The 23909-nt window shown below is 47.2% G+C and overlaps 6 protein-coding genes and 1 pseudogene across 11 annotated transcripts; 3 read left to right on the top strand and 4 right to left on the bottom strand.

Moving 5' to 3' along the window:
* The first annotated feature begins 99 nt into the window (after positions 1-99).
* Positions 100-3131, top strand: LOC147059756 (uncharacterized). Its single transcript, XM_085908608.1, has 3 exons — positions 100-467; positions 813-992; positions 1203-3131. Exons 1-3 carry the CDS (start codon positions 362-364, stop codon positions 2051-2053), a joined length of 1137 nt encoding a protein of 378 aa, XP_085764734.1. The 5' UTR covers positions 100-361; the 3' UTR covers positions 2054-3131.
* Positions 3132-6304: 3173 nt separating this feature from the next.
* Positions 6305-9576, bottom strand: LOC147059755 (uncharacterized; annotated as a pseudogene). Its single transcript, XR_015065752.1, has 2 exons — positions 9048-9576; positions 6305-7915 (listed from the first exon to the last, which is right to left on the bottom strand). The product of XR_015065752.1 is annotated as an uncharacterized LOC147059755 (transcript).
* Positions 9577-9817: 241 nt separating this feature from the next.
* Positions 9818-12072, bottom strand: LOC147059754 (uncharacterized). Of its 2 annotated transcripts, none has more exons than XM_085908614.1 (2): positions 11568-12072; positions 9818-10895 (listed from the first exon to the last, which is right to left on the bottom strand). In XM_085908614.1, exons 1-2 carry the CDS (start codon positions 11653-11655, stop codon positions 10039-10041), a joined length of 945 nt encoding a protein of 314 aa, XP_085764740.1. In that variant the 5' UTR covers positions 11656-12072; the 3' UTR covers positions 9818-10038. The 2 variants fall into 2 exon arrangements, with proteins under 2 accessions (XP_085764740.1, XP_085764741.1); XM_085908615.1 differs by having other exon boundaries at positions 9819-10892; positions 11568-12067.
* A 20-nt stretch (positions 12073-12092) lies between these two features.
* LOC147059753 (uncharacterized) lies at positions 12093-18711 on the top strand. The gene is made up of 3 exons (XM_085908626.1): positions 12093-12586; positions 12677-13759; positions 15631-18711. The coding sequence occupies exons 1-3, from the start codon at positions 12454-12456 to the stop codon at positions 16581-16583; spliced, it is 2169 nt and encodes a 722-aa protein (XP_085764752.1). The 5' UTR covers positions 12093-12453; the 3' UTR covers positions 16584-18711.
* Positions 13374-19808, bottom strand: LOC147059752 (uncharacterized). 4 transcript variants are annotated; one of them, XM_085908606.1, is made up of 3 exons: positions 19059-19197; positions 18456-18635; positions 13374-15147 (listed from the first exon to the last, which is right to left on the bottom strand). In XM_085908606.1, the coding sequence occupies exons 1-3, from the start codon at positions 19180-19182 to the stop codon at positions 14996-14998; spliced, it is 456 nt and encodes a 151-aa protein (XP_085764732.1). In that variant the 5' UTR covers positions 19183-19197; the 3' UTR covers positions 13374-14995. The 4 variants fall into 4 exon arrangements, with proteins under 4 accessions (XP_085764732.1, XP_085764733.1, XP_085764731.1 ...); XM_085908607.1 differs by lacking the exon at positions 13374-15147 and adding an exon at positions 17117-17598; XM_085908605.1 differs by lacking the exons at positions 13374-15147; positions 19059-19197 and adding an exon at positions 19695-19808 and having other exon boundaries at positions 17117-18635.
* Positions 19674-21640, bottom strand: LOC147059751 (protein C19orf12 homolog). The gene is made up of 3 exons (XM_085908625.1): positions 21355-21640; positions 20623-20792; positions 19674-19942 (listed from the first exon to the last, which is right to left on the bottom strand). Exons 2-3 carry the CDS (start codon positions 20780-20782, stop codon positions 19677-19679), a joined length of 426 nt encoding a protein of 141 aa, XP_085764751.1. The 5' UTR covers positions 20783-20792; positions 21355-21640; the 3' UTR covers positions 19674-19676.
* Positions 21259-23680, top strand: LOC147059750 (uncharacterized). Its single transcript, XM_085907216.1, has 4 exons — positions 21259-22106; positions 22496-22619; positions 22703-22847; positions 22894-23680. The coding sequence occupies exons 1-4, from the start codon at positions 21951-21953 to the stop codon at positions 23093-23095; spliced, it is 627 nt and encodes a 208-aa protein (XP_085763342.1). The 5' UTR covers positions 21259-21950; the 3' UTR covers positions 23096-23680.
* Positions 23681-23909: the final 229 nt, after the last annotated feature.

The raw sequence follows: 23909 nt of genomic DNA, 5'->3' as shown, positions 1-23909 counted from the left end.
TGTGTACTGCGATTGCCGCTAGATGGCAGTAACGCCAAGGCTATATGAAGTTCTCTGAGCGGATGTTGCGTGGAAGAGTCAACATTGCGGTTCCGTCATATCAATCCTAGTTTGGACGCCCTAAATTCTCGTCGCGGATAGATGGATGGATGGATGGATGGATGGATGGAGGTCAATCCTTAACTAGAGTTAAACGTCACACTTCAAAGAGTGCTTTCCGGATAAACTCCTTCCTTCCGCCGCCGCCGCACGTTCTACCGAGCTTAGCTTCGCTTCTATTAGCCGCCCAGTGTTTCTCTCTCCACCGAAGAGAAGAGAAGCACGTCACCTGAGAGTGTTCGCGTAAAGTGTTTGTGTGAAAATGGGCACAAGAAGGACAATGAGTGGTACAAATGAGGAGAGCGAGCATCAAGGTCAACTACAGGACGCGGTTCTCCAGCATCCTCCAGTGGTGTTGCACCCAGCAGGTTCGTTTCCTTCTCTCTCGCGCTCTCTCTCTCTCGTTTAGTCAAATCGTGCTGAGGAATGTTGTCAAGCTCCTCCAGAGCTTGGTGATCCTATCAATCGTGTCTGTTGAAGGGGAGAAAGACAGACAACTGAAACGTGCACGTTTAGCCGCCACACTTGCGCCGGAATCTCAGCTACTAACTTTTCTGAAGTAATTCATTGGTCCAATCGATCTTGATGTTGATCATTTGTTAGCTTACTGTCGAGAGCCGCCTCACCTTGATGAGGATCCATCAAGAATGTCCAAGAAGACCTAGTGACAAGAATACCTGTCCAGAATATGTCTGTCTCCTCGTGTCTCGCAGGCGGCGGAGATGTCAGTCCTGAGCGTCACGACGCGGAATTGGCCGACGTCAAAGAGGAGGAGCGGGAGGGGCCGGAGCCTGCCCGCGTTAAAGAACGGGAGCTCCAGCTGCAGCTTCCTCACGTCAAAGAGGAAGAACAGGAGCTTCCATTCCTCGGCATCCTTGTGAAAAGTGAAGACGGTGAGGGCGAGCCCGATGGCTCAGACCAGACGGCCATCAGAGCCTGACTGACTAATGAAGACGACGCACGTCCAAACGTGACTCATTTCCAGCAAAACTAGATTGCTCAATGATGTTTGCAAGATAAACCTTCTCAAGCGGCCTTCTCACTGACTGCTACAAACAAAAGCTGCGGGCGACTCCATTGATTTGTCTTCTTGTGTCCGGCAGACGTCAGTCCACAGGAGCCAGAGTCACCTCACGCTAAGGAAGAGGAGAAGGTCGCCGAGACGCCGCTGACCGACATCGTCGAAGAGGGGCTTCGACGTGAGGAGGGCGGAGGGACGGGGCCTCTCAGCCACCCTGGAGGATCCCGTGCGGACGGCCTCTTTGCTCCGCTATCAGATCACCGCCACGACATTTGGCACTCTCGTAATAAGCGTGAGGGTGATGGAGGACGCTCTCGCAGCATTTCATGTCAGACAGACAACGTGCGCTGGACATGTTCTCAGTGTGACCAAACATTTGACGCCGAGTACAATTTCAAAATGCGCACTGGAGAAAAAGCTTTGGCCTGCTCGCTTTGTAGTCGAAGGTTCCCTCGAGGAGCCTCTTTGACAAACATTCCGGAAAAACATTTTGCTTGCTCAGTCTGCCCCTTAAAATTCAGGAAGCATTGCAATTTAAAGGCACACATAAGAACACACACAGGAGAGAAACCTTTTGCCTGCTCAGTCTGTGATAAAAGATTTACTGAAAAGGGACATTTAAGAACGCACTCGCGAACACACACTGGGGAAAAACCTTTTGCCTGCTCAGTGTGTGAGCAGAGGTTCTCGGAAAAGGGAAGCTTACGAAAACACGCCAGAACCCATAGTGGAGAGAAACCTTTTGCCTGCTTAGTTTGCTCTAAAACATTCACTCAGAAGGGACATTTAAGAAGGCATTCGAGAACGCACACCGGAGAGAAGCCTTTCAGGTGCAACGTGTGTGCTAAAGGCTTCGCCAATAAGTATCAGGTTACAATACATCATTGTGCTGGTGAGAAAAGCAGTGGGCATCAAGCTTCAAACAGACAGTGAAGAAACCAAGGCGGCGGCGGCGGCCGGCACAAATCGATTTCATCGTGACTGAAATGATAGTCGTTGTGGAAATATTCCACAGCCTTCCACCATACTTGCGTCACTGTATTTGTCCGCTGTGACTCATTTCATCTTTGAACTTTTTTTGGTCGACACGATGTACAACAACGTGCTCTATCACTAAAGTCGAGCTGGCATTTGACATTATCCGGCACATGTACATTGGGGGCTGCACCATGTTGGAAAATCAAGATGTCAAGATTATGATCAAGAAATGACATTTTTTAGGGTCTCATGAAAGAAGTCGATGCTGTAAAATAAGCAAGTTCAATGTATTCTTAGCTAATTCATTGTAATGAACTTTGTTCATCAATTGATTTTGTCCATGGTACTGCCATTCGAAGGCTATTGATTTGCATCTGTGTGTCTGTTTTGGGACTCTCATAATAACCATAATCATTTGGATGTCACAACGTTCTAATAGACATCGTGACATAGATCCATTTTCCGTTTGCCGACCACCCGCAATACCACCACGGACCGCCGGAGGGCCAATCCCTAGCATATCGAAATTTCGCTCTATAGATGGCGGGAATGGCAAGGAGAATTGTTGCGCTGCTCATATACTTTTATACTTCTTATATTAATCAATGTGTAAATATTCCTAATTATTGATATCATTTATCTTGTCGATCAATGTGTAACTATTCCTATTCATTGATGTCATTTGCCATGTCAATCAACGTGTCAATATTCTTATGAATTCTCAGCAGTGACGTGCTGTGAGGTCCATGACTGGGGAGGTACCGAATCTTTAGAATCAGTTCACTCAAAAGATTCGTTCAAACGAATCGTTCAATAAATCGTCCCCGCCCCCGCACATACACACATGTTGCTCCTATTTATTTATGATTCGTTGCTCTTATTTATTCATTGTATGTGTCTTCTTGGTTTTAATTTTTGTATCTTTTGTTTGTCCGTGGACCAATGTATAAAATATGTCATATGTCCTGTCACCGTGGGATAGATAGTAGGAAACGCAATTTCCATCTCTTTGTGTCTTGACATGAACAATAAAGCTGACTTTTGAAACATTGATCCTTTATTTTTTTCCTTTATAAATCAAATCAGCAAAAATCATGGTCAAAGCTTCACGGGAAGTGAAAAGTGCCACACCCGCCATTTTCAGGTGTTCCTAATAACAGGCCACTCTATTAGGGAAAAATCATGGTCAAAGTTGAAAGGAAAGTGAAAAGTGCCACACCCGCCCTCACCCCCACTTTCTGATTGGCCGTTGGATCTGTGACGTCACTAGGACACTCCATTAGGTACACCGCCATTTTTAGCTGTACCTAATCACAGGCCACTTTATTAGGGAAAAAGCTTAACAGAATGTGAAAAGTGCCACACCCGCCCTCACCCCCACTTTCTGATTGGCTGTTAGATCCGTGACGTCACTCACGGACACTCCATTAGGTACACCGCCATTTTCAGGTGTACCTAATAACAGGCCACTTCATTAGGGAAAGTCATGGTCAAAGCTTAAGTGAAAGTGAAAAGTGCCACACCCAAACAACCCCCCACTTTCTGATTGGCTGGTCGAGCTGTGACGTCACTCACGGACACTCCATTAGGTACGCCGCCATTTTCAGCTGTACCTAATAACAGGCCACTTCATTAGGGAAAGTCATGGTCAAAGCTTAAGTGAAAGTGAAAAGTGCCACACCCAAACAACCCCCCACTTTCTGATTGGCTGGTCGAGCTGTGACGTCACTCACGGACACTCCATTAGGTACGCCGCCATTTTCAGCTGTACCTAATAACAGGCCACTTCATTAGGGAAAGTCATGGTCAAAGCTTAAGTGAAAGTGAAAAGTGCCACACCCAAACAACCCCCCACTTTCTGATTGGCTGGTCGAGCTGTGACGTCACTCTCGGACACTCCATTAGGTACGCCGCCATTTTCAGCTGTACCTAATAACAGGCCACTTCATTAGGGAAAGTCATGGTCAAAGCTTAAGTGAAAGTGAAAAGTGCCACACCCAAACAACCCCCCACTTTCTGATTGACTGGTCGAGCTGTGACGTCACTCACGGACACTCCATTAGGTACGCCGCCATTTTCAGCTGTACCTAATAACAGGCCACTTCATTAGGGAAAGTCATGGTCAAAGCTTAAGTGAAAGTGAAAAGTGCCACACCCAAACAACCCCCCACTTTCTGATTGGCTGGTCGAGCTGTGACGTCACTCACGGACACTCCATTAGGTACGCCGCCATTTTCAGCTGTACCTAATAACAGGCCACTTCATTAGGGAAAGTCATGGTCAAAGCTTAAGTGAAAGTGAAAAGTGCCACACCCAAACAACCCCCCACTTTCTGATTGGCTGGTCGAGCTGTGACGTCACTCACGGACACTCCATTAGGTACGCCGCCATTTTCAGCTGTACCTAATAACAGGCCACTTCATTAGGGAAAGTCATGGTCAAAGCTTAAGTGAAAGTGAAAAGTGCCACACCCAAACAACCCCCCACTTTCTGATTGGCTGGTCGAGCTGTGACGTCACTCACGGACACTCCATTAGGTACGCCGCCATTTTCAGGTGTACCTAATAACAGGCCACTTCATTAGGGAAAGTCATGGTCAAAGCTTAAGTGAAAGTGAAAAGTGCCACACCCAAACAACCCCCCACTTTCTGATTGGCTGGTCGAGCTGTGACGTCACTCTCGGACACTCCATTAGGTACGCCGCCATTTTCAGCTGTACCTAATAACAGGCCACTTCATTAGGGAAAGTCATGGTCAAAGCTTAAGTGAAAGTGAAAAGTGCCACACCCAAACAACCCCCCACTTTCTGATTGGCTGGTCGAGCTGTGACGTCACTCACGGACACTCCATTAGGTACGCCGCCATTTTCAGCTGTACCTAATAACAGGCCACTTCATTAGGGAAAGTCATGGTCAAAGCTTAAGTGAAAGTGAAAAGTGCCACACCCAAACAACCCCCCACTTTCTGATTGGCTGGTCGAGCTGTGACGTCACTCACGGACACTCCATTAGGTACGCCGCCATTTTCAGGTGTACCTAATAACAGGCCACTTCATTAGGGAAAGTCATGGTCAAAGCTTAAGTGAAAGTGAAAAGTGCCACACCCAAACAACCCCCCACTTTCTGATTGGCTGGTCGAGCTGTGACGTCACTCTCGGACACTCCATAAGGTACACCGCCATTTTCAGGTGTACCTAATAACAGGCCAGTTTATTAGGGAAAAATCATGGTCAAAGCTTAATGGAAAGTGAAAAGTGCCACACCCAAACAACCCCCCACTTTCTGATTGGCTGGTTGATCTGTGACGTCACACGGACACTCCATAAGGTACACCGCCATTTTCAGGTGTTGTACCTAATAACAGGCCAGTTTATTAGGGAAAAATCATGGTCAAAGCTTAATGGAAAGTGAAAAGTGCCACACCCAAACAACCCCCCACTTTCTGATTGGCTGGTTGATCTGTGACGTCACACGGACACTCCATAAAGTACACCGCCATTTTCAGGTGTACCTAATAACAGGCCACTTCATTAGGGAAAAATCATAGTCAAGTGCCACACCCGCCCTCACCCCCACTTTCTGATTGGCTGTTGGATCGGTGACGTCACTCGGACACTCTATTAGGTACACCGCCATTTTCAGGTGTACCTAATAACAGGCCACTGTTATGTAGGTAGGTAGGTACTCAATTTTAATTTGAACAGAGATTTATTTTTGTCAAATAACAGAAGCAGCATCGGACGCAAATAATCTTTATGAGTCTGTCTTCAATATGAAGTGTTTATTTCAGTTGAAACTCAATAAGGGAAAGAACTGCATTGAAAGGGTGAGGAGTACAGTCGCACCTCAAAAAATGCTTGGCACACAAAACCCACCCCAATTATTTTCACTGCTGTCAGTTAGTCTCTTGATGCACATGGACGGTCTTGTCTTATTCTTCTTCAAAGGGTGCATATGCACTCCATCACTTTGACAAACACCACCTTGTCATAAAGCAGGAGTCCCAACATTGCAGTGACAAACACATTAAAAAATATATATAGGTTCACAGTCAACAAATGATTTCAAAAAATTTTAAGCAAAGAAAAGGATCTCTAAAAAGCAAAGATCTCTAAAATGACAAAAAACAAAACAAAACAAAAAAACAAGAGTCAGGTTACATCACCACCCAGAAGCACACAGAGCTAACCTCTGTGTGATTAGTAAGGTTCCTGTGAAAAACTCTTCTCACAAACAAATTCTCTCCAGTGTGTGTCAATGTGTTTTGTTAAACTTGACTTTACGGCAAGGCTTTGGCCACAAACTGAGCAGGCAAAATGATTTTGTCCAGTGTGCTTTCTGCTGTGTGCTTTCAAAAGTTGTTCTTTTTTGAATCTTTTCCCACAATCTGAGCAGGCAAAAGCTTTCTCTCCAGCATGTTTTCTTGTGTGTCTGTTTAATTGTGTCTGAGAGGAGAATCTTTTACTGCAAAGTGAGCAGGCAAAAGGTTTCTCTCCAGTATGTTTTCTTGTGTGTTTGTTTAATTGTGTCTCAGCTGAGAATCTTTTACTGCAAAGTGAGCAGGCAAGAGGTTTCTCTCCAGTATCTTTTCTTGTGTATCTGTTTAATTGTGTCTCAGCTGGGAATCTTTTACTGCAAGGTGAGCAGGCAAGAGGTTTCTCTCCAGTATGTTTTCTTGTGTGTCTGTTTAATTGTTTCTCAGCGGAGAATCTTTTACTGCAAAGTGAGCAGGCAAAAGGTTTATCTCCAGTGTGTTTTTTGGTGTGTCTGTTTAATTGTGTCTTGACGGAGAATCTTTTACTGCAAAGTGAGCAGGCAAAAGGTTTCTCTCCAGTGTGTTTTTTGGTGTGTCTGTTTAATTGTGTCTTGACGGAGAATCTTTTACTGCAAAGTGAGCAGGCAAAAGGTTTCTCTCCAGTGTGTTTTTTGGTGTGTCTGTTTAATTGTGTCTTGACGGAGAATCTTTTACTGCAAAGTGAGCAGGGAAAAGGTTTCTCTCCAGTGTGTTTTTTGGTGTGTCTGTTTAATTGTCTCTTGACGGAGAATCTTTTACTGCAAAGTGAGCAGGCAAACGTTTTCTCTCCAGTATGTTTTCTTGTGTGTCTGTTTAATTGTTTCTCAGCTGAGAATCTTTTACTGCAAAGTGAGCAGACAAAAGGTTTCTCTCCAGTGTGTATTCTTATATGCGTTGTTAAATGTTCCTCCGTTGAAAATCTTTTGCCACAAACTGAGCAGGGAAAACGTTTTTCCCCTGTGTGTCTTTTTATGTGTTTGCTTAAATGTGTCTGTGAAGAGAACCTTTTACTACAAACTGAGCAGCCAAATGGTTTTTCCCCAGAGTGTGTTCTTGTGTGCTTTGTTAAGTTTTCCTTTCTTAAAAATATTCTGTCACAAATAGAGCAGGGAAAGGTTTTTTCTCCACTGTGAGCTCTTTTGGTGTGTCTTTTCAAGTTAAACATCCGAGCAAAGGTTTTGTCACACTGAGAGCATCTGGCGCGTTTGCAGGCAGCCTGACGTTTCACATCACCTTTTGAGTGTTTATCCTCTTTCTCGCCGTCCTCGCAATGGTTAGGGTCCAAAAGTGGTGCTAAGAGGTCATCGGCTGGGGATCCTCCACTGTGGTCTCCATCATCTTCTTCAGTATTCACACTGACATTTTCATCTTTCCGCTGCTCTTTTAGGTGACGAGGCTCCGGCTCCTCTTTGATTTGGGGCGACACGGGCTCCGCCTCCTGGTTAATTTGAGCACACTCCACCTCCTCTTTAATTTGGGCAGGCTTTGGCTGCCGCTCCAGACGGAAATATTCTTCACTGACATCTGCAGAACATAAGAAAATAAGTCGAGCTTTGCTCAGTCACTGGTAAAAATGCCATTTTGTAAGGTAGTAAAAGCCCATTGCATTCCAGGTGAAATTGACAGTGGTTAGAAATGGGCCAAGAAAAAAGTTGATATTGCCCCAGGGGAGTACGTACTTGTATTTGCGGGAAGTGGCAACTTCCCCGAATGAGTCGGTCGGTCGGTCGGTCGGCCGGGTTTTAGACCGCCCTGCCCTGCCCTGCCCCGCCCCGCCCCGCCCCGCCAGGGTGAACAACAATTTCACGCCATCATTTTGTACACAGGCAGGCGCAGGTGGAAATGTAGTCAGGCTAAAAAGTTTCAACATTCACTGTGTTGGTGGTATGTGCTCTGTAGATTGGGACTTTTAGTTTGAAAGATGGCGCACGGGAAGTCTTGTTTTAGCTGTCGACGGATAGATGTGCGCAACAATGTGGCAAACCAAAGCCAGTTGCCTTGCCATGCTCGTCATTTTCTTCCGTCTATTACTTCTTCTTTTGAAATAACACACAGGCGTCCTTTCAATGGCAGCGTGTTGATGTTTCCACGAGCACAAAATGAAGGAGAGGATTTTGCCTCCGTCAAAAGCAAAGCCTTTGGAACGGGACTTTTTCGTTTGCTTTACAACATGGCCGAGGACATTTGAATGCTCCTTGACTTTCGGGAAGCCTGACCACTTTGATATGAATGTTTTTTTCCCAGCTGCACCAAATGTTTGGCCAAAACTAATCTTGACGTTTCCCATTTTGTGTTTGCAGGCCTCCAGTCCAGCGTGCACAGAGTTGGAAATGAATGTGATGGACTGGCTTTGCAAAGCCTTGGGCCTTCCACACTTCTTTCTGCATTACCACAGCGACAGCCGGGGAGGGGGCATCATCCAGGTAAGCGCGGTCGGGTGGCCGGCCGACCGGGCAGCCGTGGTGTGACGCCCCCCCCCCCCTCCCCCCTTGCAAATAGGGCACCGTCAGTGAGGGTACAGGAAAGACAAAATTGTGACACCATCCATCCATCCATCTTTTACTATTGAAGCCAGGAACCGCAGTTTGAATATGAAAAGGTAGTTCAAACAAACAAGATTAGAAAGTAAAACGCTGATCGTAAAAGGTGAACTAACCTGCTCTGCGTAAGACAACTCGTAGTTCCATCTTGCAACGTGCCTTGAGGAGGTGCCGTCGGGACTTGTCCTCCTTCTTGTACGTTCTTGCATCCATTTTTTCAGGCAACAATCCCAACACGCACTCTCTTGGTAGCTTCTTAGCGATGTGTTGCTAACGCGTGTGGCTCTTTGTTATTAGCCAGAGAAGCTTCGAGGTGGTCCCTTCGTGCTCTTTGAGTTCAGTCAAGTAGCCATGGGTGAACCGCACCACACCGCACCGCACCGGCGAGCTTCGGGAACAATTTATTGGAGAGTCAGTCGCGTGGGCAAGCCACCATCGGGGTCGCCGGCGTACTCCCAGAAAGCGGCGTGCAAAGTCAACCCGGAAACGGAGAGGTCATTCCTACTCTGCGGTCATTTAGAATCTGGATAAACCGTCCGTTTTGGTTCACATAATTCTCCCGAATATGATGCGAAAACGAGAAACGACGTGCAGATCAATGGGACAGAAAGTCGCTTGCTTTCAAGACTCCTTGCACGTGGAAAAGCAATGCCCCCCTCCCCCACCCATCGCACGTGTGGAAAAGCAATGCCCCCCTCCCCCACCCATCGCAAGTGTGGAAAAGCAATGCCCCCCTCCCCCACCCATCGCAAGTGTGGAAAAGCAATGCCCCTCCCCCACTCATTGCAAGTGTGCAAAAGCAATGCTCCCCCTCCCCCACCCATTGCACGTGTGCATATAAAACAAAAAGCATTCTATTCACTATTCTCATCTGCATATCATCGAGAAAACGTATTGTAATGATTTGATCATTCCTTTATTGATTTAAATGAGTCAAGTGATGAAGTCTTTGGCTCGATCCAAGGCTAAGTGCCAAAGAAACCCCCCAAACATGTGAATGAGCGCTTCTTACAACGCCATCCAAAGCCAACTGCAAAAAACAAAACAAAAACATTTGAATGTCATTTGACCGATGAGTCAACTCCAGTAATAATCCCACAAATGGCTTCATTGATGGCTACTCTTGTGACGAACACATTTGTGTCTCTTAACGTCACGCTTGACATGAAATCTTTTCTCACACACGCCACAACTGAAGTGTTTCTCCCCAGCGTGTGTTTTTGCGTGCGTTGCTAAATTTGTCTTTCGGTTAAATGTTCTCCCACAATGGGCGCAAGCAAAAGGTTTCTCACCGGTGTGCGTTCTCGCGTGTCGTGTTAAATTCGGCTTTTGAGTGAATCGAAGACCGCAGAGCGAGCAGGCAAAAGGTTTTTCCCCGGTGTGTGTCCGTTTGTGTGTGGTTAAAATTGTATTTCTGGAGAAGCTTTGACCACAAACTGAGCAAGCAAAAGGTTTCAGCCCGGTGTGTGTTCTCGTGTGTATTTTCAAATCTTCCTTGATGGCAAATCTTTTGTGGCAAACTAAGCAGCCAAAAGCTTTTTCCCCTTGGTGTCTTCTTATGTGGCGCGTTAAGTTTGTCTTGATGGAGAATCCTTTGGCACAAATTGGGCAGGCAAAAGGTTTTTCTCCAGTGTGCGTCCTGGTGTGTCTTGTCAGCGTGGACTTGTTGTAAAAGGTCTTGTGGCACTGGGGACATTTCACACGTTCAGCATCGGCTTTTGAGCCTCCATCTTCTCCGGCGCCACCGTCGGGAGCGTGCGACGCCACGTCGTCACTGTCGGACAGCGGTGCTAAGAGGCCGCCGGATTGTGATCCTCCACGGTCGTCTCCATCGCCTTCATCTTCGCTCTTCACGATGACGGTCAACGGAAAGTTGGCGATGTCGGCTTCCTGCTCTTCCTCTTTGATCCAAGAGTGACCCGGTGGCTCTGGCTGCTCCCGATGGAGATCTTTGCTGACATCTGCTGGACAGCAGAAGAGGGGGGAAAAACAGGCTTTAGGAAGGTCAGGCCAGTCTGATCTTGCAGTCGACTTTGACATGGTGGCTTATTTCTGCTCAATGCTTTCCAGGTATGATCACGATTGACATTTCTGTTCCTAGAGCGCTCATTACAAGTGTAAAAGAAGCCATTTGTTCGTCACATTGTCGTCGGCGTCGTCCTACAGAACACCAGCGTGGAGAAACGGAGCAACTGCTACCTGGTGAAAAGCTGCAACAGACATTTGACAAAACGGAACGTTTGAAATGACTGCTCGGAAAATGGAAAAGTGAAAAGTGGCTCCCGGCTACGCCTCTGGCCAGCCTTATGACTTAATTGATGACCTTTTTCTTTTGGATTGGTAAATGGTCATTGACATGCGCAACTTGGTTCCCTCTCACCGGCTACGTTGACAACAGAGTTTGGATTCAAATTAGGATCAGAAAGATTGATCTGACTTGTGATGGGAACAGATCACTGAGCTGCGCAGACGCCAATAGCTGTCCGCTCCTCAACTTCCAGGTCAAACCTGAGCAAATCCAGGCGACGCTCCCTAGCTGCCATCGGATCCGCATTTGATTTTCGGAACGAATTGAGGAGTCCATTAGAAATGTTTTTTGCAATGTAGGTCATTGGCAGCAAAAGAAACGGACAAACCTGTTCGTTGAGCGTCCAGTCGTTGTCGACATTGTCGCGTCTTGTCTTTTGTTTGGTCGTCGTGCCGCACTGTTTGATGTGCGCACATTTTGACGCCACAACGACGACTCTTTCATTCGACCGACCGCCCCATTTTCCCTCAAACGGGCTTCTCTGGATTAGCGGGTAGCCGCGGCTAGGCTAGGCTAAGCTATCTGAAGAAGCTCCCAGTTGATGCGAACACGAACATTTTGATGAATGCTATTCGAGTCCAGTAAGGTTCAAGTCGTCATGGACTTCATTTTCAGTAGGCTCCGCACTGAAACCCGCACAACGTGTGAAATAGCTTCAGTTGTGTCTGCTAACGCCACCCACCGGTGGTGACTTGAGACAACTTCCGGGTCGCGTTCGGAGACGCCAACCTCGACACGGACTTTAGGAGTCATACACAAATTAAAAGACGACAAAGGAGCTTCTCGGCGTTTGGGTCTCTTTTAATGGCGTTTACGCACGCTCACTCTGGAGCGGTCACTCTCTCTCTCTGACCATTTGAAAGGCTGCTAAACTGGAGGATTTAAAAGCGGAAATGACGTTTGTTTACCACGACCTTAAATGGACGTGACGTATCGTGCTCTTTCCGCGATGGAGCTTTACTACTTCGTACGTCGCGCTGGCTTGACTGAACATTCGTTCGAACATTGAAGCCCACCGAAGCCCCAGTTCGTCCATCTTCGCTGGACAAGAATTGACACCCCGTGAATGAAATCTCTTCGTCCCTTCCGGCGCACGGTGAAGGCTCTCGAGTTAGCGTAGCTAGCCTAGCTTCGCTCGCTAGCCGCGAACGAACAAAGAGACCCACCCGTTCGTTCATCAGCAACACATCGCAAAGCAAGCCGCGAGTGTCGAAATGTGCGCAAAACGCATCAAAGAAGAAGACTACGCCGAAGACTTGTGTGCAACGCGGCAAGAGGCGACCCAATGGGACCGTCAAGCACTGGACGCAGATTGCAATCGGCTTCCAGTTGAGGTTCCCGGAGCAGGTGCGTACTTTCTGGAACGCGGGCAGGCAGGCAGGCAGGCAACCTCCATATCACACAAGGAAAGTTGACTCGAATTTGAATTTGTTGCAGACGTCAGTGAGGAGGAGCGTCTCGGTCCTGGGCGGCAGCCCAATGTTCCTCACATCAAAGAGGAGGAGCAGGAGCAGGACGTCAGCACGTTTCCATTCACGGTTGTCACCGTGAAGAGCGAAGAAGGTGACGGGGACCAAAGCGACGGAGGAGCCCGGTCAGAAGGCCTCATAGCTCCATTATCGGAAGGCGACAACGTGACATCTTCTGACAATGACGACCGTCACTCTCGAGGCGATGTGACTTGCCACGCCGACGACAAGCCTTTCCAGTGTTCTCATTGTGACAAAACATTTGACAGGCTGTCGTTATTGAGAGCACACTCGCGAACGCACACTGGCGATAAACCTTTTGCTTGCTCCGTCTGCGACAAAAGGTTCTCCATCAAGGGAAATTTAACCAAACACATGAGAACGCACACTGGAGAGAAACCTTTTGCCTGCTCAGTTTGTGGCCAAACATTCACTCAGAAAGGCGATTTGATAAGACACACTAGAGCGCACACTGGGGAAAAACCTTTTGCCTGTCCCATTTGCGCTCAAAGATTCTCCGCGCAGGGAACCTTAATAACGCACAAAAGAACGCACACTGGCGACAAACCTTTTGCCTGCTCCGTCTGTGAGAAAAGGTTCTCCATGAAGGGAAACCTAACCAAACACATGAGGACCCACACTGGGGACAAACCTTTTGCCTGCTCACTTTGTGCTAAAACCTTTTCATCCAAGACACATTTGACGAGGCACACGAGAACACACACCGGAGATAAACCGCTCGCCTGCTCGTTCTGCGATAAGAGATTCTCCAGAAAGGAACATTTGATAGAACACGTCAGGATACACACTGGAGAGAAACCCTTTTCCTGCTCACAGTGCGCTCAAAGATTTACTCAGAAGGGAGATTTGGCAAGGCACGCGAGGACACATAGCGGGGAAGCACCTTTTGCATGTTTATTTTGTGGCAAAGGATTTACTCGAAAGGCTTATTTGGCAGAGCACACCAGAGTACACACTGGTGAGAAAGCCTTCAATTGCACTGTGTGTAAAAGAAGTTTCAAGCTCAAGTGTGACCTTGAGGGACACCGGTGTGGAGGCGAGGCTGCAAAATAAAGTCAGCAAACTCAGGCTGCGACTGGTCCACTCATTCCATGCTCTGGAATCACCGGACCTGCTTAAATGAACGACGCGCTCCGCCCGCCACATTTCGTTCCAGGTACGAGGTAGAGAACCGGGCGCGCGGTCTGCGAGAGCGGCGCCGGATCATTTTCTATCGCTCCCATCTCCGACTTCCAATCGTCGGCAAGCTCCGGTCGAGGGGAATTTTGGACATCGTCCATGAACCGGGTCAACCCGTTCGTAGAATTGAAATGAGAGATTCATCAAATCCTGAGAATTGTTTGTTTATGGGTATTTTCAAGGGGAAAGTGTAGAATTATTGGAATTTTTGACATCCTAGCAAAAAAGACTCGCTTTAAGTTGGAAAGGTGAGAAAAATGAGAAATATCCTTTTTTTTTATTGTTGGAACTGTGACATTTTTGGTCAGTGACATTGTTTGGCATCAATTAGTATCAAATCCAAAGTTTCAATTGGGAAAATTCCAAAAGAAAACCAAAATAATCATAACTGCGAGCAAATGCACGATGCTCGCTGAAGCCGTTAGCAGTGCTCAGGGCGACGCTTTCTGATGTCATTATGTTTTAGTTTGTCCAAATGGAGTTGCCGTACTGTTTACGTCAAAGAGCTCGTGCAGTAAACCTTTGAGTTTTGATGCGCTCCACCAAATCATTCTTCTCAACGCACTAAAGCCTTGACGAGCAATAACGGGAGAAAAACATCATCAATTTCATTCTCCGTGTCCGCTTCAATTTGTCTCGGTGCATGTTGAAGCTTCCCGAGCAAGCGTAGCTTAGCTTAGCTTGTTAGCCGCCAGCGAGGAGACACCTTTGCTAGCAGAACAGCGCTAAACAAATCGAGCAGGCACGTAAAGTCTTGCTATTATCGTGAAGAAATGTGTGCAAACGTTGCAAAAGGAGAGAGTGAGGGGGCAATCTGCGGAGCAAAACATCCACAACGTCAAGTGCTGCCCGCTGCTTTAAGGCCTCAAGTCGGGCTCCGCCGAGCAGGTTTGTGCGCTTTTTTTTCCCCCCCTTCTTCTTCTTCAGTTACTTCCCAGAGGTGGGTGGACGTAAGCCGAATGGACTTCCCAATCGTGCCTCGCTGCCTCCACTCAGACTCGCTCGCTCGCACGCACGCACGCCCCACACATTCAGAAGAACCATTTCAGACACAAAATTGAAAGAGCTGCGAGATGTCATTTTCCTCCTATGTCCGGGCTACGGCAAGACGGCAGCCGTACCACCTGCCTTTGTCTTCTTGTGTCCTGCAGACGTCCCGCAGGAAGATGTCGGTCTTGAGCGGCAGGAGCCAGAGCCCCCAAACATCAAAGAGGAAGAGCGGGAAGCCCAAATCAGCCACTTTGAAATGATGGGTGTGATTGTGAAGAGTGAAGAAGAGCAAGGTCAGTAGTCCAAGTGAGGAGGAGCATGAAAAAGTCCCGACCTGAAACTTGACAGAGCATAGCCTGACTTCAACCGCAAACCGCGCGTGCTTTTCTTTCTTTCTTTCTTTCTTTCTTTCTTTCTTTCTTTCTTTCTTTCTTTCTTTCTTTCTTTCTTTCTTTCTTTCTTTCTCTCTTTCTCTCTCTCTCTCTCTCTTTCTTTCTCTCTCTCTTTCTTTCTCTCTCTCTCTGCCTTCTGCAGACGACAGTGGAGGCCACTTTTGCCTTTGGCCTCGGGAGCCCGACGTGGAGGAGAAAGAGCAAGAGGATGCGTTTCCATTGACTGTCATGGTAAAGAGTGAAGCAAGTGACGGAGAGGGGGCATTGGAAGACTTCCAATCACAAAGCCTCTTAGCTCCCCTCTCAGACGCTGGCGACACTGACGCTAAGCACTCGGAAGGGGCTCTGGTGACGTGCCGCACTGACGACAAACATTTAGCATGTCCTCGGTGTGACAAAACCTTTTACAACACGTCCACGTTGAAAAGGCACATAAGAACACACACTGGAGAAAAGCCCTTCTCCTGCTCTGTTTGTGATAAAAGATTCACCCAGAAGGGACATTTGATGGCACACACAAGAACGCACACTGGGGAGAAACCGTTTGCCTGTTTGCTTTGCGGCAAAGGCTTTTCTCGAAAGGGAGACTTAAGAGTACACTCCAGAACGCACACTGGGGAAAAGCCTTTTGCCTGCTCCTTTTGCCAAACAAGATTCCGACAGAAAGGAGATTTAATAGCCCACACAAGAACCCACACGGGAGAGAAACCTTTTGCCTGCTCGGTTTGTGACACACGATTCACTCAGAAGGGGCATCTCGTAGCACACACGAGAACACACAGCGGCGAGAAAACCTTTGCTTGTTCATTTTGTGGGACCAGGTTTACTCAGAAGGGGGACTTAAGAATACACATAAGAACACACACCGGAGAGAAACCGTTCACCTGCTCGGTTTGCAGCTTAAGGTTCAGCGTGCGGTCGACACTGATACAACACACGAGAACACACACTGGCGAGAAACCATTTTCCTGCACAGTTTGTAGTAAACGCTTCTCCAAGAGGACCAACTTAACAGCGCACGCGAGAACTCACGCTGGAGAGAAACCTTTTGCCTGCTTAGTTTGTGGGAAAGGATTCACCCAGAAGGGGCATTTAATTGCACACACAAGAACACACACAGGGGAGAAAATGTACGCCTGCTCAGAATGCGATAAAAGATTCACTCAGAAGGAGCATTTGGTATCACACGTGAGAACGCACACTGGTGAGAAACCATTCAGTTGCGCTGTGTGTGACAAAAGATTTCACGTGAAACGTCAGGTGAAGAGACACAAGTGTGCAGGTGCTCAATGAATCGCTCGAATGAACTCGAAGCGGGCAACGGTGCTGTGCCGTGGCCAATGTGGGTCATCTCTTCCCCGTGATATTGTCAGTTACAGTGTGTAGTTGACCAATGAAAAGTGACAACACTGTGACTTGAAAGTAAAATGACTTTCTCTTTTCTTTCCATGAGATTCTACCTTCTGAATCGATATTGCTCATATTCCTCTACGGTGACTGTTCCCAAATTCACGATATGAGCTCAACAACGTAACTGGCGTCACGCACTTTGTTTCCGGAACGAATCCGAACGAGCCGAGCGTTCTCACGAGCACGGCGAGAAAGGAGAGAAGCGCACATGCTGAGCACCAGTGAGGAAAAGCCACGTCTGCAATTGTCGGTCGGATTTTTCAAGTCAAAGACGGCACTCGGCCACACCTTGAAGGACAAGCCCAGCCTACTTACTAGCGGTGGGTGTCTGCCGTCGAGCAGCGCCGGAGGGACCGAGCACGGACCGGAAGGCACGGAGGACCCGCCGCTTGAAGATGTTGCCTCATTGGGTTCAGCAAAGGTAGGTCGAGGAGCTCTGCGTTTTGGAGAGCAAAGCCTTTTTGGTCACACATTTGGACATTGGGTTGAGTTTGTGGAGGGAGCATTGTCAAGAACCAATCTTGTATTTTCTTTTGAACTGACTTTATTTCCAACTCAGCACACAATGTTTGTGGGGCGCCCCTACCTACCTACCTACCTAGGGTGCGTGATGCGCTGTTGTAATCAATGGAATGATTGCCACTCTTTTACAATCTGTGACCATTCATTTCATGCAAAATGCTGTGTTGGGCTAGATAAAACATATTCAAATCAATCCGAGTATTCAATGAGCTACCCAAACCCCAGAGTTTCTTTAAAGGGAGGGAGTAAAAAAGCAAGTGGGGATTGGCAAGACAGCCTCCTTTTGGTCGGCAGATTCAGCCAAGGCCGATGCGGAGTTCCTTTTGTGTCTCTGGAGCCCATCCTTAATGCTTTGCCACGTCCTCGCCGGTGGAAACTGCAGTTTTCACACAAAAGCTTTGGCCACAAGTCCAGCAGGCAAAAGGCGTTTCTTCAGTGTGCCCGCCGCTGCCGCCGCCGCCGCCACGCAGGTGTGCGCTCTTAAAAGTTCCTTTCGAGTGAATCTTTTTTCACACGCTGAACAGCTAAAAGGTTTTTCTCCAGTGTGTGTTCTTGTATGTCTTTTTAGCTGCGACTTGACAGAGAATCTTTTCTCACAAACAGAGCAGGCAAAAGGTTTTTCCCCAGTGTGTGTTCTCGTGTGTGTTTTTAAATGTGAATTCACAGTGAATGTTTTGTGACAAACAGAGCAGGCAAAAGGCTTTTCCCCAACATGTGTTCTTGTGTGCTTTTTTAAGCTTTCCTTAAGAGCAAATCTTTTGCCACAAATGAAACAGACAAACTCTTTCTCCCCGGTGTGCGTTCTGGTGTGTGTTTTTAAGGTTTCCTTGACAGAAAATGTTTGAGCGCAAAATGAACAAGCAAAAGGTTTTTCCCCAGTATGTGTTCTTGTGTGCTTTGTTAAATTGGCCTTTAAAGAGAAGCTTTTCCCACAAAGGGAACAGGCAAAAGGTCTTTCTCCAGTGTGTGTTCTAGTGTGAGCTGTTAAAGTCTCATTTTGAGCAAAGCTTTTCCCGCAAACGGAGCAGACAAAAGGTTTTTCCCCAGTGTGCGTTCTTGTGTGTATCGTTAAGTGTCCGTTTCTGGCGTATCTTTTCCCACAAATGGAGCAGACAAAAGCTTTTTCTCCAGTGTGTGTTCTTGTGTGTTTTTTCAAGTTTGACTTGCAGGCAAAGGTTTTGTCACACTGAGAACATTGAACACGTTTGTTGTCAGCGGGACGCGTCATATCACCTTTGGAGTCATCAAGTGGAGCAAAGAGGCCGTCCGCTCCACCGTCATCTTCTTGGCTCTTGACACGGACGTCGCTCAATGGAAACGTGTTGATTTGGTCCTCCTGCTCTTCTTTGATGTGTGAGCTCTCCTCTTGAATTTGAGGAGACTTTGGTGCCTGCAGCTCTTTTTCTTTGAGGTCTGCAGGACACAAGAAAACACAAGTCAAGCTTTGCTCAGTCCAGTCCCATTTTTGGGGGACTTTCTTAGGGGAATGTTGAGGCAGTGCGTATTCTAATAAACCTGCTTCAAAATGGAAATTAATGGCCTCTGATGACCGGGGGCAAGTTGAGTCCATTTTATTTCTATAGCCCTTCATCACAAAGGGTGGCCAATTCTGGTATCAAACTCATGACATTGTCTTTATCAACGTCAAAGAAAGGAGCGAGCAAAGGAGGAGGAATCAGCGGGCACCACACCATTCAGGAGGCAACGTGGCTGGGACTCGGCCTTAGCACTTACAACAGGAATGAAGGAATGGTGGACTGGAGGAGTCTCTCTCTCTCTCTCTCTCTTAACGCAGTTGCCACAAGTTAGCCAACCGGCGATCGTGAGAGAACAAACCTGCCGTGTGCGTCACATGTCGGGCCGGGGGCTGCTCGCAAGCGGCATCCGCAACTTGCCCTGGTCGCTCCTTCTCCTCCTCGTCCAACTCTTCTTCTTCTTCTTTCACGCGTCGTGCATACATAACGTGTTAGACTTGATCCCTGCTTAGCAAGCTAAGCTAGCTAGGCACCGAGGCAGGTTCAGCCATCCCGACACGAAGATGAAACGAATGCTCTTGTAGTGCATTTCATTCAAGATGGCTCGTCGACGCTCGTTCGGGACTAGGCTTCCACGTCTCGTTATGCCGACAGCGACAACCCGGAAGAACTTGGACGGAAGCCCACTGAGGACGGAGACGTTCGGCTTTGACGGAAAACATAGCGAGCGAGCGCGAGCGCTCTCTCTCTCTCATCCATCCGTGAATCACGAATCAGTGTGCATATAAAATGGAAGAAGAGTCTTGGAGAAGCGTAGCACACAGTGTGGACATAAACAAAACCCGAAAAGTATTGCAAAACAGACAAAAGCGGCCGTAAACAAGATCTATTATGAAACATGTGTAATGTGGGAGCTACATCATTTGGAGCGAGAGGTATAATGGACAGGGAGGGCGAGGGCGGCACAAGCTCGAAACTTTCAGTCTCTGTAGCGCACCTCCGCTCGGAGCTCTTTGGTGACGTAGTTGAGCAGGGCGGCGAGCACCTGCTGCTGCAACGTGCCGTTGCCCGTCACCAAGGCCACCAGCTGGGCCGCGTCCGTCCACGTCAAGCCGGCCAGGACGGCGCTGACGTCCTCGTAGAGTCTGTTGCGCTGCGCCGGCGGCAGCTCGGTCAGGATCTGAGCCAGCGGCTGGAATTGGCCGCTCCCCAGCCAGCCCGCCAGCAGGCTGCCCAGCACGCCCCCTGGTGGACACACGCAAGGGAGTCAAAGGCGCGCTCTTTTCTGGCTTCAAGCCACTTTTCCTCCCATCCCAGCTGTCCATTATTTCCGCAGCCCTCAGACTTGCCGTTTCTTCAAGTCCTTCAAAAGACAACTCCACCTTGTGGCAAAAGCGCTTCTCTGTCCAGTTGACCCTGCCAGCTAAGGTCAGCTGTCTCGGCCGCGATGGTGATTCGCGCGTTTGTGTTCGGAGGATCCCGCGAGCCACAAATAACTTCCACAAATAACTGTCACGCAAATAGTCCTGACCTGAGCAGCGTGTTCTCCTCGCGTTTCAATTTCTCCGTGCTCGTGATGGTCGCTAGCTATCTTTCTGACTTGTCGATGGGCATTTTGAAAACACTTTGGTCACCGCAAAAGCTTACCTCATGCAACTAACGTGTACGTATATTCGTTCCTTCGTGATTTCAAACCGTACAAGTTGCTCGAGCGGGAGACTTAGCCCACCGAGTTAGCATTGTGTTAGCTTGCGTGCCATAGTCATGAATTCATTCTGCCAACCTGACCTGGAAATGTCAATGAACTAGCAGTGCGCGCGCACGACCGCAAAAACATCCACAACTACACCCACAAACAGCCACAACCACACACCCGTTGTCGTTGGAGATGATTTGCCAAACAAGTTTGTCGTCGTCGTTCTTACCGACGGCGATCCCAGGCGGTCCGCCCATCAGGCCTCCCACAAAGGCGCCGCCGGCGGCCACGAAAGCTCCCTGGGCCGAGCCTTTGACCGCCACCTTAATTTGCTGGTGAGCTGAGATGTTGCGGCACAGACGCATGACGTCATCCACCCTGGGAGCCATCTTGCTAACTCTGCGGCAAAAGCATAGCAGAAAACAATTCCAAAGTAATTCAGGAGGAAATGAAGCCTCCGAGCCCTTTTGACTTGGTCGACATATCCTGAATGCATTTACAAAACAAACAGACCAAAAAGCAATTCCCAAAGAGACCTCACTTTGGGCATTTTTAGAGGCTGGTCAAAACTCACGAATGAGGACAAAAGCCAGTTGAACTCATTGACCTGACACCGTTTGGTAGGCAAGTGTATCAGAAATACAAAAAGTCTCAAGAGGTCATGACTGAAAAGACACAGGGACTCTGATATTTTCAAGTCAACAATGTTGTCTGTCTTGATAGATATGAGCAAGTATGCAAGCACTTTGAATTGTGTGCCTACTTTACCAACTATCAACGGACAACAAATGGATCACCGAACGGTTTTGCGAGAACAGATGAAGGAAGGGTGGACCCGAAATACCTCCCTCCAGTTTCGTTTTAACACTTACTTCCTCGACTAAAGTTAGGTTAGCCGCATCACGTTCTCCCTTCAAAAACGTTACTTTATTTGTTCTTAATGTGTTCAAACTTTTCTTACCCGGTACACTTGTCGGAATAAGAAAGTTTGGTCGTGCTGTTGTTGGGAGTCTCGTCACCGACTTTCGGTCGGCTTTGGATGACGTAGTTGGACGCTGGTAGGGATGGCTGCGCAATTGAAAAAAAAAAAAAGATTAATATGTTAATCACGATCAAGTCAAACAATTTATCACATCATTGAGGAACATAAAGCATAAAGTTATCCTATCGAGGACTCCGGAAAAACTTTTCGGTGACGTAATGAGCTCCCGCCTCTTGGGACGGCTTTTGATGACGTCAACAAAGTCTGCTTTTAAGGACAATAAAAAAAAAAAAACTAAATCAATTAGACATAGTCATAGTCACTTTAGCAAAAGAGCTTCTAAGTAATAATAAAGCAAAATAAAGACTCCTGCGTCCAGTGACTTAACCTGAGCCCGCCTCTTTTTGGACTGCTCAGTCCGGGTAATGTAGGAAAAGGCTCGGTGAGAACACTCGGCGATAAACAACGACAACAACAAAAGAAAAAAAAAAAACATATATCATTTTATTTGAATACAGCTATTTTATTGAAATGATGATTCTTAGATTCAAATCAAATGCAGCTGTTGCTTGCCAATGAAGCGCTGTCAGAGGATGACGGCTCTTGATGACGTCACGGCACTGGGCTGGAACGAAGAGAAACATCAAGCAAAACAAATCTACAGCAGCATCAACTCAGCTCGACGACCGCACCTTGAAGAAGGAAAAGAACAATATCGATATATCCATCAGGTGAGTTAAAACACTATTCTTAGCTTTGAGAGGCGTGACATCTTTTTGCAAACCCTCCTCGAAGGGTCTTTGTTTTTGTTTTGTTTTTTGTCCTCGCTCTGACGTCACGGCAGTCCATCACATCTGACCCAAATGGCAAATACATGCAATTCGAAGTCACGGCGGCAAAAGTCAAGCAAGTCAACATTTCAAAGAAATAATAGGGTCGTTTTAATTATGTCATCATTTTTTTTGTTCACATTTGCGCCATTTAAAAAAGCTATTCAGTCACTCTGACGCCTTATGAACTAGCACTGACAGGCGTCATGTGCGCAGGTGGCCACAAGAGGGAGACAAAACTTGAAATTGTACTATACTAATAGTTGTACGCACCTTCCTTCTTCACGCAGGTTGCCCTGACGATGATAGGCAAGATCATTTCTCAGCTGCTCGGCGGCGATGACCAATGGGAAGATGGGGGAGACCGACTGCTGGAGTTTGAAGACGGTGGCTGGGTCATTGTCAGTCTACCAGGTGACAATTTATGCGCACGCACGCACACACATACCATACAGAGCCAGACCGGCAGCATGTGTGTGTGTGTGTGTGTGTGTCAGAGGTGGGGCCCCTTTTGTCCCTCGAAGAGTCAGAGTCCAGCGTGTCCGTTTATCAGATGAGATGCGGGACGAGCGCAGCTGACCACCGCCTCCGTGACCGCAACCGAGAGGACGAAGGTTCAGACCAGGAAAATGTTTCGTACAGGTAACTCACAAAATGCCCCCAAATAAGAAATGAATGAATGCGGAAGTCTTTGCGTGTGTCCTCAGGCCCGTGGTGTCATCACTGTGGTTTCGGCGTGGGCACGTATCGTCGCCGTTGGCGGCGGGAGGCCTGAGCGCAAGAAGCTGAGTCGCGGCGCCCTCCTCAGGCAAAACCTGACCACGGTCAAGACGCGCCAGCGCCGCCGCGTCTTTGCGCGCGTCAAGCAGCCCGCCCCGCACAACTGCTGAAGCGCCGCCCGCCGTTTTCTTCGTGTTCGGCCTTTGTCAAGTTCAAGGAGTTCAAAGAAAATGGTTGGAGTCTGTTTTTTCTTTTTTTTTTCTTCATGTAACGCTCACGTTTGAGGTGTAAATACATGTTTATTTTATTTGTAACGTTTTGAAAAAAATTCAAACGAAATTGATTTAACTTAACCGAGTTGGGTTTTCATGGTGCCAAACTGAATTGTTCCATTTTCAATGAGACAATCCATATGGCAAGCATTAAACTGAAAAAAATCACAATTTCATTTTTAACAGTATGATTTTTTGGGGTTGGGAAAAGCGGGGAAATCCAAGCATTTCCCCTAAATAAGCTATTATTGGCAACAGAATCAATTACATTCAAATTTGGGAATTTTTGGAAACTAACATTTCATGTTTTTTTTTAATTTAAAGTCAAAATAGATTTGAACAGTGTTGATGAATTACTTTGACAAAGTTTTTTCAAAAATGAGATTTTGAATTTTCAATACAGTTATGCAATAAAATTGGGAAAAAAAAATTAAAACTTACATTTGCTGAATTTTAAAGTTGAATTTGAAATTCAGATTTATTTCTTTTTTGACTTTCTGACGACGGACTCATTTTTGAAATCAAGTCACATTGAGCTGAAAAGAAAATGTTGACATTGAAGTCAAAAGTTATTTCACAACAAATTCATCAATCATTGAAAGTTTTAGTTCTTCACATTTTCTTTTCAACGGAATGATTTTTTTTTCTTTCAAACTTGGATGGCCACAGAAGAAGAACGCAGCAGATGCCATCTTTTCTTTTTTTTTCTTCT

This window comes from Syngnathus leptorhynchus, chromosome 3 (assembly GCF_054491065.1).
Source record: "Syngnathus leptorhynchus isolate UIUO chromosome 3, UIUO_Slep, whole genome shotgun sequence".
Classification (NCBI taxonomy): domain Eukaryota; kingdom Metazoa; phylum Chordata; class Actinopteri; order Syngnathiformes; family Syngnathidae; genus Syngnathus; species Syngnathus leptorhynchus.
The sequence above is the reverse complement of the archived record's forward strand: the minus strand, read 5'-3'. Positions and strand labels throughout refer to the sequence as shown.

Excerpts from the sequence above, each read along its gene's own strand:
- LOC147059756 (XM_085908608.1), top strand. The coding sequence starts at position 362 with ATGGGCACAAGAAGGACAATGAGTGGTACAAATGAGGAGAGCGAGCAT. Across the intron at positions 468-812 it reads AGTGGTGTTGCACCCAGCAG|GCGGCGGAGATGTCAGTCCT; the intron begins GTTCGTTTCCTT and ends CGTGTCTCGCAG. Across the intron at positions 993-1,202 it reads CCTTGTGAAAAGTGAAGACG|ACGTCAGTCCACAGGAGCCA; the intron begins GTGAGGGCGAGC and ends TGTGTCCGGCAG.
- LOC147059754 (XM_085908614.1), bottom strand. The coding sequence starts at position 11,655 with ATGTGCGCACATCAAACAGTGCGGCACGACGACCAAACAAAAGACAAG. Across the intron at positions 10,896-11,567 it reads ACTGGACGCTCAACGAACAG|CAGATGTCAGCAAAGATCTC; the intron begins GTTTGTCCGTTT and ends TCTGCTGTCCAG.
- LOC147059753 (XM_085908626.1), top strand. The coding sequence starts at position 12,454 with ATGTGCGCAAAACGCATCAAAGAAGAAGACTACGCCGAAGACTTGTGT. Across the intron at positions 12,587-12,676 it reads AGTTGAGGTTCCCGGAGCAG|ACGTCAGTGAGGAGGAGCGT; the intron begins GTGCGTACTTTC and ends AATTTGTTGCAG. Across the intron at positions 13,760-15,630 it reads TGACCTTGAGGGACACCGGT|GGGCTCTGGTGACGTGCCGC; the intron begins GTGGAGGCGAGG and ends AGCACTCGGAAG.
- LOC147059752 (XM_085908604.1), bottom strand. The coding sequence starts at position 19,182 with ATGTATGCACGACGCGTGAAAGAAGAAGAAGAAGAGTTGGACGAGGAG. Across the intron at positions 18,636-19,058 it reads ACATGTGACGCACACGGCAG|ACCTCAAAGAAAAAGAGCTG; the intron begins GTTTGTTCTCTC and ends TGTGTCCTGCAG.
- LOC147059751 (XM_085908625.1), bottom strand. The coding sequence starts at position 20,782 with ATGGCTCCCAGGGTGGATGACGTCATGCGTCTGTGCCGCAACATCTCA. Across the intron at positions 19,943-20,622 it reads ACCGCCTGGGATCGCCGTCG|GGGGCGTGCTGGGCAGCCTG; the intron begins GTAAGAACGACG and ends TGTGTCCACCAG.
- LOC147059750 (XM_085907216.1), top strand. The coding sequence starts at position 21,951 with ATGAAGCGCTGTCAGAGGATGACGGCTCTTGATGACGTCACGGCACTG. Across the intron at positions 22,620-22,702 it reads GGTCATTGTCAGTCTACCAG|AGGTGGGGCCCCTTTTGTCC; the intron begins GTGACAATTTAT and ends TGTGTGTGTCAG. Across the intron at positions 22,848-22,893 it reads CAGGAAAATGTTTCGTACAG|TCTTTGCGTGTGTCCTCAGG; the intron begins GTAACTCACAAA and ends TGAATGCGGAAG.